The 10,000-nt window shown below is 36.4% G+C and overlaps 1 protein-coding gene across 1 annotated transcript in view; it reads right to left on the minus strand.

Moving 5' to 3' along the window:
• The window catches only part of slc35a1 (solute carrier family 35 member A1), a 38,305-nt gene that overhangs the window by 4,752 nt on the left and 23,553 nt on the right, over positions 1-10,000 (minus strand). Inside the window, exon 3 of the mRNA XM_058392725.1 lies at positions 706-862. Coding sequence (XP_058248708.1) covers positions 706-862 — 157 coding nt within the window. The remainder of the gene's footprint in view (positions 1-705; positions 863-10,000) is intronic.

A 10,000-nucleotide genomic window follows, 5' to 3' on the forward strand; every position in this document is an offset into this window, starting at 1 on the left:
ACAGACAGACAGACAGACAGATTGTGTACCTGATAGACAGACAGATAGACAAACAGACAGTGTGTGTACCTGGCAGACAGACAGGGTGTGTACCTGATAGACAGACAGGGTGTGTACCTGATAGACAGTGTACTTGATAGATGGATAGACGGACAGACAGACAGACAGTGTACTTGATAGACAGACAGACAGACAGACAGTGTGTATACCTGATAGGCAGACAGACAGACAGACAGGGTGTGTACCTCATAGACAGACAGACAGGGTATGTACCTGATAGAGAGACAGACAGACAGACAGACAGGGTGTGTACCTGATAAACAGACAGACAGACAAACAGACAGACAGACAGAGTGTGTACCTGATAAACAGACAGACATTGTGTGTACGTGATAGACAGACAGACAGGTTGTGTACCTGATAGACAGACAGACAGACAGACAGGTTGTGTACCTGATAGACAGACAGACAGACAGACAGGTTGTGTACCTGATAGACAGACAGACAGACAGACAGACAGGTTGTGTACCTGATAGACAGACAGACAGACAGACAGACAGGTTGTGTACCTGATAGACAGATAGACAGACAGACAGACAGGTTGTGTACCTAATAGACAGACAGACAGACAGACAGGTTGTGTACCTGATATACAGACAGGTTGTGTACCTGATAGACAGACAGACAGACAGACAGGTTGTGTACCTGATAGACAGCAGCGTCCAGGTTACTGAGAGCGAGGAAGGCCATGTTGTTCTGAATGGCATAAACTACAGACGGCACGCTGAGCTTCAGCAAGTCTACAGGATTAAACACCTGTTCTAGAACCACGCCCTTACACCTGACCAGTCCACCTGTCTCACTGACACACACACACACACACACACAATAATTCAACTTACTTTAACTACGACGTTACAACTATGTAAATAATAAGTCACACAGTGTGTGTGTGAGTGTATGAGAGTGTGGTGTGTGTGTGTGTGTGAGAGTATGAGAGTGTGTATGTGTATATGAGTGTGTGTATGAGAGTGTGTATGTGTATATGAGTGTGTATGTGTATGAGTGTGTGTGTGTATATGAGAGTGTGTGTGTGTATATGAGTGTGTATGTGTATATGAGAGTGTGTATGTGTATATGAGTGTGTGTATGTGTATATGAGTGTGTATGTGTATATGAGTGTGTATGTGTATATGAGTGTGTGTATGTGTATATGAGTGTGTGTGTGTATATGAGTGTGTATGTGTATATGAGAGTGTATGTGTATATGAGAGTGTATGTGTATATGATTGTGTGTGTGTGTGTGTATATGAGAGTGTATATGTGTATGAGTGTGTATGTGTATATGAGTGTGTGTGTGTGTGTGTATATGAGTGTGTATGTGTATATGAGTGTGTGTATGTGTATATGAGTGTGTGTGTGTATATGAGTGTGTATGTGTATATGAGTGTGTATGTGTATATGAGAGTGTATGTGTATATGAGTGTGTGTATGTGTATATGAGTGTGTGTGTGTATATGAGTGTGTATGTGTATATGATTGTGTATGTGTATATGAGAGTGTATATGTGTATGAGTGTGTATGTGTATATGAGAGTGTATGTGTATATGAGTGTGTGTGTGTGTGTGTATATGAGAGTGTATGTGTATATGAGAGTGTATGTGTATATGAGAGTGTATGTGTATATGAGTGTGTGTGTGTGTGTGTATATGAGAGTGTATGTGTATATGAGTGTGTATGTGTATATGAGTGTGTATGTGTATATGATTGTGTGTGTGTATATGAGAGTGTATATGTGTATGAGTGTGTATGTGTATATGAGAGTGTATGTGTATATGAGTGTGTGTGTGTGTGTGTATATGAGAGTGTATGTGTATATGAGAGTGTATGTGTATATGAGAGTGTATGTGTATATGAGTGTGTGTGTGTGTGTGTATATGAGAGTGTATGTGTATATGAGTGTGTATGTGTATATGAGTGTGTATGTGTATATGATTGTGTGTGTGTATATGAGAGTGTATATGTGTATGAGTGTGTATGTGTATATGAGAGTGTATGTGTATATGAGTGTGTGTGTGTGTGTGTATATGAGTGTGTATGTGTATATGAGAGTGTGTATGTGTATATGAGAGTGTATGTGTATATGAGTGTGTGTGTGTGTGTGTATATGAGAGTGTATGTGTATATGAGAGTGTATGTGTATATGAGTGTGTGTGTGTGTGTGTATATGAGAGTGTATGTGTATATGAGTGTGTATGTGTATATGAGTGTGTATGTGTATATGATTGTGTGTGTGTATATGAGAGTGTATATGTGTATGAGTGTGTATGTGTATATGAGAGTGTATGTGTATATGAGTGTGTATGTGTATATGAGTGTGTGTGTGTGTGTGTATATGAGAGTGTATGTGTATATGAGAGTGTATGTGTATATGAGAGTGTATGTGTATATGAGAGTGTGTATGTGTATATGAGTGTGTATGTGTATATGAGAGTGTGTATGTGTATATGATTGTGTGTGTGTATATGTGAGTGTATATGTGTTGAGTGTGTATGTGTATATGAGAGTGTGTATGTGTATATGAGAGTGTATGTGTATATGAGAGTGTGTGTGTATATGAGAGTGTGTATGTGTATATGAGTGTGTATGTGTATATGAGAGTGTGTATGTGTATATGAGAGTGTGTATGTGTATATGAGAGTGTATGTGTATATGAGAGTGTGTATGTGTATATGAGAGTGTATGTGTATATGAGAGTGTGTGTGTATATGAGAGTGTGTATGTGTATATGAGTGTGTATGTGTATATGAGAGTGTGTATGTGTATATGAGAGTGTGTATGTGTATATGAGAGTGTGTATGTGTATATGAGAGTGTATGTGTATATGAGTGTGTATGTGTATATGAGTGTGTATGTGTATATGAGTGTGTGTGTATATGAGTGTGTATGTGTATATGAGTGTGTATGTGTATATGAGAGTGTGTGTGTATATGAGTGTGTATGTGTATATGAGAGTGTGTATGTGTATATGAGAGTGTATGTGTATATGAGAGTGTATGTGTGTATGAGTGTGTGTGTGTATATGAGAGTGTGTATGTGTATATGACAGTGTATGTGTGTATGAGTGTGTGTGTGTATATGAGAGTGTGTATGTGTATATGAGTGTGTGTATGTGTATATGAGAGTGTGTATGTGTATATGAGAGTGTGTATGTGTATATGAGAGTGTGTATGTGTATATGAGAGTGTATGTGTATATGAGAGTGTATGTGTATATGAGAGTGTGTATGTGTATATGAGAGTGTGTATGTGTATATGAGAGTGTATGTGTATATGAGTGTGTATGTGTATATGAGAGTGTGTGTGTATGAGTGTGTATGTGTATATGTATATGAGTGTGTATGTGTATATAAGTGTGTATGTGTATATGAGAGTGTGTATGTGTATATGAGTGTGTATGTGTATATGAGAGTGTGTATGTGTATATGAGAGTGTATGTGTATATGAGTGTGTGTGTGTATATGAGAGTGTGTGTGTATGAGTGTGTATGTGTATATGAGTGTGTATGTGTATATGAGTGTGTATGTGTATATGAGTGTGTGTGTGTATATGAGAGTGTGTGTGTATGAGTGTGTATGTGTATATGAGTGTGTATGTGTATATGAGTGTGTATGTGTATATGAGAGTGTGTATGTGTGTATGAGTGTGTGTGTGTATATGAGTGTGTATGTGTATATGAGAGTGTGTATGTGTATATGAGTGTGTATGTGTATATGAGAGTGTGTATGTGTATATGAGAGTGTATGTGTATAAGAGAGTGTGTATGTGTATATGAGAGTGTGTATGTGTATATGAGTGTGTATGTGTATATGAGAGTGTGTATGTGTATATGAGTGTGTATGTGTATATGAGTGTGTATGTGTATATGAGTGTGTATGTGTATATGAGAGTGTGTGTGTATGAGTGTGTATGTGTATATGAGTGTGTATGTGTATATGAGTGTGTGTGTGTATATGAGTGTGTGTGTGTATATGAGAGTGTGTATGTGTATATGAGAGTGTGTATGTGTATATGAGTGTGTATGTGTATATGAGAGTGTGTGTGTGTATGAGTGTGTATGTGTATATGAGAGTGTATGTGTATATGAGTGTGTATGTGTATATGAGAGTGTGTATGTGTATATGAGAGTGTGTATGTGTATATGAGAGTGTATGTGTATATGAGTGTGTATGTGTATGAGTGTGTGTGTGTATATGAGAGTGTGTGTGTATGAGTGTGTATGTGTATATGAGTGTGTATGTGTATATGAGTGTGTATGTGTATATGAGAGTGTGTGTGTATGAGTGTGTATGTGTATATGAGTGTGTATGTGTATATGAGTGTGTATGTGTATATGAGAGTGTGTATGTGTGTATGAGTGTGTGTGTGTATATGAGTGTGTATGTGTATATGAGTGTGTATGTGTATATGAGTGTGTATGTGTATATGAGTGTGTATGTGTATATGAGAGTGTGTGTGTATGAGTGTGTATGTGTATATGAGTGTGTATGTGTATATGAGTGTGTATGTGTATATGAGAGTGTGTATGTGTGTATGAGTGTGTGTGTGTATATGAGTGTGTATGTGTATATGAGTGTGTATGTGTATATGAGAGTGTGTATGTGTATATGAGTGTGTATGTGTATATGAGTGTGTATGTGTATATGAGAGTGTGTATGTGTATATGAGTGTGTATGTGTATATGAGAGTGTGTGTGTATGAGTGTGTATGTGTATATGAGTGTGTATGTGTATATGAGTGTGTATGTGTATATGAGAGTGTGTATGTGTATATGAGTGTGTATGTGTATATGAGTGTGTATGTGTATATGAGTGTGTATGTGTATATGAGTGTGTATGTGTATATGAGAGTGTGTATGTGTGTATGAGTGTGTGTGTGTATATGAGTGTGTATGTGTATATGAGTGTGTATGTGTATATGAGAGTGTGTATGTGTATATGAGTGTGTATGTGTATATGAGAGTGTGTATGTGTATATGAGTGTGTATGTGTATATGAGTGTGTATGTGTATATGAAAGTGTGTGTGTGTATATGAGTGTGTATGTGTATATGAGTGTGTGTATGTGTATATGAGTGTGTATGTGTATATGAGTGTGTGTATGTGTGTATGAGTGTGTGTGTGTATATGAGTGTGTATGTGTATATGAGTGTGTATGTGTATATGAGAGTGTGTATGTGTATATGAGTGTGTATGTGTATATGAGAGTGTGTATGTGTATATGAGTGTGTATGTGTATATGAGAGTGTATGTGTATATGAGAGTGTGTATGTGTATATGAGTGTGTATGTGTATGAGTGTGTATATGAGTGTGTATGTGTATATGAGAGTGTATGTGTATATGAGAGTGTGTATGTGTATGAGTGTGTATGTGTATATGAGTGTGTGTATGTGTATATGAGAGTGTGTATGTGTATATGAGTGTGTGTGTGTGTATATGAGAGTGTATGTGTATATGAGTGTGTGTGTGTATATGAGAGTGTGTGTGTATGAGTGTGTGTATGTGTATATGAGAGTGTGTATGTGTATATGAGAGTGTGTATGTGTATATGAGTGTGTGTATGTGTATATGAGTGTGTATGTGTATATGAGAGTGTGTATGTGTATATGAGAGTGTATGTGTATATGAGAGTGTGTATGTGTATATGAGTGTGTGTGTGTGTATATGAGTGTGTATGTGTATATGAGTGTGTATGTGTATATGAGAGTGTATGTGTATATGAGTGTGTATGTGTATATGAGTGTGTGTATGTGTATATGAGAGTGTGTGTGTATATGAGTGTGTGTATGTGTATATGAGTGTGTGTGTATATGAGTGTGTATGTGTATATGAGTGTGTATGTGTATATGAGAGTGTGTGTGTATATGAGAGTGTATGTGTGTATATGAGAGTGTGTATGTGTATATGAGTGTGTATGTGTATATGAGAGTGTGTATGTGTATATGAGAGTGTATGTGTATATGGAGTGTGTATGTGTATATGAGAGTGTATGTGTATATGAGTGTGTATGTGTATATGAGAGTGTTGTGTATATGAGTGTGTATGTGTATATGTGTGTGTGTATGTGTATATGAGTGTGTGGATGTGTATATGAGTGTGTATGTGTAGATGTGTGTGTGTATGTGTATATGAGTGTGTATGTGTATATGAGTGTGTGTGTGTATGAGTGTGAGAGTGTGTATGTGTATATGAGTGTGTATGTGAGTGTGTATGTGTATATGAGAGTGTGTATGTGTATATGAGTGTGTATGTGTATATGAGAGTGTGTGTGTGTATGAGTGTGTATGTGTATATGAGAGTGTGTATGTGTATATGAGTGTGTGTATGTGTATATGAGAGTGTGTATGTGTATATGAGTGTGTATGTGTATATGAGTGTGTGTATGTGTATATGAGAGTGTGTATGTGTATATGAGTGTGTATGTGTATATGAGAGTGTGTATGTGTATATGAGTGTGTATGTGTATATGAGTGTGTGTATGTGTATATGAGTGTGTATGTGTATATGAGAGTGTGTATGTGTATATGAGAGTGTATGTGTATATGAGTGTGTGTGTGTATATGAGAGTGTATGTGTATATGAGAGTGTATGTGTATATGAGAGTGTGTATGTGTATATGAGTGTGTATGTGTATATGAGTGTGTATGTGTATGAGTGTGTATGTGTATATGAGAGTGTTTGAGTGTGTGTGAGTATATGAGTGTGTATATGAGAGTGTGTATGTGTATATGAGTGTGTATGTGTATATGAGTGTGTATGTGTATGTGTATATGAGTGTGTATGTGTATATGAGTGTGTATGTGTATGAGTGTGTATGTGTGTATGAGTGTGTATGTGTATATGAGTGTGTATGTGTATATGAGAGTGTGTGTGTATATGAGTGTGTATGTGTATATGAGAGTGTATGTGTATATGAGTGTGTATGTGTATATGAGAGTGTATGTGTATATGAGTGTGTATGTGTATATGAGTGTGTATGTGTATATGAGAGTGTGTGTGTATATGAGTGTGTATGTGTATATGAGAGTGTGTGTGTATATGAGTGTGTATGTGTATATGAGTGTGTATGTGTATATGAGTGTGTGTATGTGTATATGTGTGTGTGTGTGTATATGAGTGTGTATGTGTATATGAGTGTGTGTATGTGTGTATGAGTGTGTGTGTGTATATGAGTGTGTATGTGTATATGAGAGTGTGTGTGTGTGTGTATATGAGAGTGTATGTGTATATGAGAGTGTGTATGTGTATATGAGTGTGTATGTGTATATGAGAGTGTATGTGTATATGAGTGTGTATGTGTATATGAGAGTGTGTATGTGTATATGAGTGTGTATGTGTATATGAGAGTGTGTATGTGTATATGAGTGTGTGTGTGTATATGAGTGTGTATGTGTATATGAGAGTGTATGTGTATATGAGAGTGTATGTGTATATGAGAGTGTGTATGTGTATATGAGTGTGTATGTGTATATGAGAGTGTGTATGTGTATATGAGTGTGTGTGTGTATATGAGAGTGTGTATGTGTATATGAGTGTATGTGTATATGAGAGTGTGTGTATGTGTATATGAGAGTGTGTATGTGTATATGAGTGTGTATGTGTATATGAGTGTGTATGTGTATATGAGTGTGTATGTGTATATGAGAGTGTGTATGTGTATATGAGTGTGTATGTGTATATGAGAGTGTGTATGTGTATATGAGAGTGTATGTGTATATGAGAGTGTGTATGTGTATATGAGAGTGTGTATGTGTATATGAGTGTGTATGTGTATATGAGAGTGTGTATGTGTATATGAGTGTGTATGTGTATATGAGTGTGTATGTGTATATGAGAGTGTATGTGTATATGAGAGTGTGTGTGTATATGAGAGTGTGTGTGTATGAGTGTGTATGTGTATATGAGAGTGTGTATGTGTATATGAGTGTGTATGTGTATATGAGAGTGTGTGTGTGTGTGTGTGTGTGTGTATATGAGTGTGTGTGTATATGAGTGTGTATGTGTATATGAGAGTGTATGTGTATATGAGAGTGTGTGTGTATGAGTGTGTATGTGTATATGAGAGTGTGTATGTGTATATGAGTGTGTATGTGTATATGAGAGTGTGTGTGTGTATATGAGTGTGTATGTGTATATGAGAGTGTGTATGTGTATATGAGAGTGTGTATGTGTATATGAGTGTGTATGTGTATATGTGTGTGGATGTGTGTTGAGTGTGTGTGTGTGTGTGTGTGTGTGTATATGAGTGAGTGAGTGTAGTGTGTATGTGTATATGAGAGTGTGTATGTGTATATGAGTGTGTATGTGTATATGAGAGTGTATGTGTATATGAGAGTGTGTATGTGTATATGAGAGAGTGTATGTGTATATGAGTGTGTGTGTGTGTATATGTGTGTGTGTATGTGTATATGAGAGTGTGTATGTGAATATGAGTGTGTATGTGTATATGAGAGTGTATGTGTATATGAGAGTGTGTGTGTGTATATGAGAGTGTATGTGTATAAGAGAGTGTGTGTGTGTATATGAGTGTGTGTGTGTGTATGAGAGTGTATGTGTATATGAGTGTGTATGTGTGTATATGAGTGTGTGTATGTGTATATGTATGTGTATATGTGTGTGTGTGTATATGAGTGTGTGTGTGTGTATATGAGAGTGTATGTGTATAAGAGAGTGTGTGTGTGTATATGAGTGTGTGTGTGTGTATGAGAGTGTATGTGTATATGAGTGTGTATGTGTATATGAGTGTGTATGTGTATATGAGTGTGTGTATGTGTATATGAGTGTGTATGTGTATATGAGAGTGTGTGTATATGAGAGTGTGTATGTGTATATGAGTGTGTATGTGTATATGAGAGTGTGTGTGTGTGTATGAGTGTGTGTGTGTATATGAGAGTGTGTATGTGTATATGAGTGTGTATGTGTATATGAGAGTGTGTATGTGTATATGAGTGTGTATGTGTATATGAGAGTGTGTATGTGTATATGAGAGTGTGTATGTGTATATGAGTGTGTATGTGTATATGAGAGTGTGTATGTGTATATGAGTGTGTATGTGTATATGAGTGTGTATGTGTATATGAGAGTGTGTATGTGTGTATGAGTGTGTGTGTGTATATGAGAGTGTGTATGTGTATATGAGTGTGTATGTGTATATGAGTGTGTGTATGTGTATATGAGTGTGTATGTGTATATGAGTGTGTGTATGTGTATATGAGTGTGTATGTGTATATGAGTGTGTATGTGTATATGAGAGTGTGTATGTGTATATGAGAGTGTGTATGTGTATATGAGTGTGTATGTGTATATGAGTGTGTGTGTGTATATGAGTGTGTATGTGTATATGAGTGTGTATGTGTATATGAGAGTGTGTATGTGTATATGAGTGTGTATGTGTATATGAGAGTGTGTATGTGTATATGAGAGTGTGTATGTGTATATGAGTGTGTATGTGTATATGAGAGTGTATGTGTATATGAGTGTGTATGTGTATATGAGAGTGTGTATGTGTATATGAGTGTGTATGTGTATATGAGTGTGTATGTGTATATGAGTGTGTATGTGTATATGAGAGTGTGTATGTGTATATGAGAGTGTGTATGTGTATATGAGAGTGTATGTGTATATGAGAGTGTGTATGTGTATATGAGTGTGTATGTGTATATGAGTGTGTATGTGTATATGAGAGTGTGTATGTGTATATGAGAGTGTGTGTGTGTATATGAGTGTGTATGTGTATATGAGAGTGTGTGTGTGTATATGAGAGTGTGTATGTGTATATGAGAGTGTATGTGTATATGAGAGTGTGTGTGTATATGAGTGTGTGTATGTGTATATGAGTGTGTGTGTGTGTGTATATGAGTGTGTGTGTGTATATGAGAGTGTGTGTGTGTGTGTATATGAGTGTGTATGTGTATATGAGTGTGTATGTGTATATGAGAGTGT

Source organism: Hemibagrus wyckioides, linkage group LG06 (assembly GCF_019097595.1).
Source record: "Hemibagrus wyckioides isolate EC202008001 linkage group LG06, SWU_Hwy_1.0, whole genome shotgun sequence".
Classification (NCBI taxonomy): Eukaryota; Metazoa; Chordata; class Actinopteri; order Siluriformes; family Bagridae; genus Hemibagrus; species Hemibagrus wyckioides.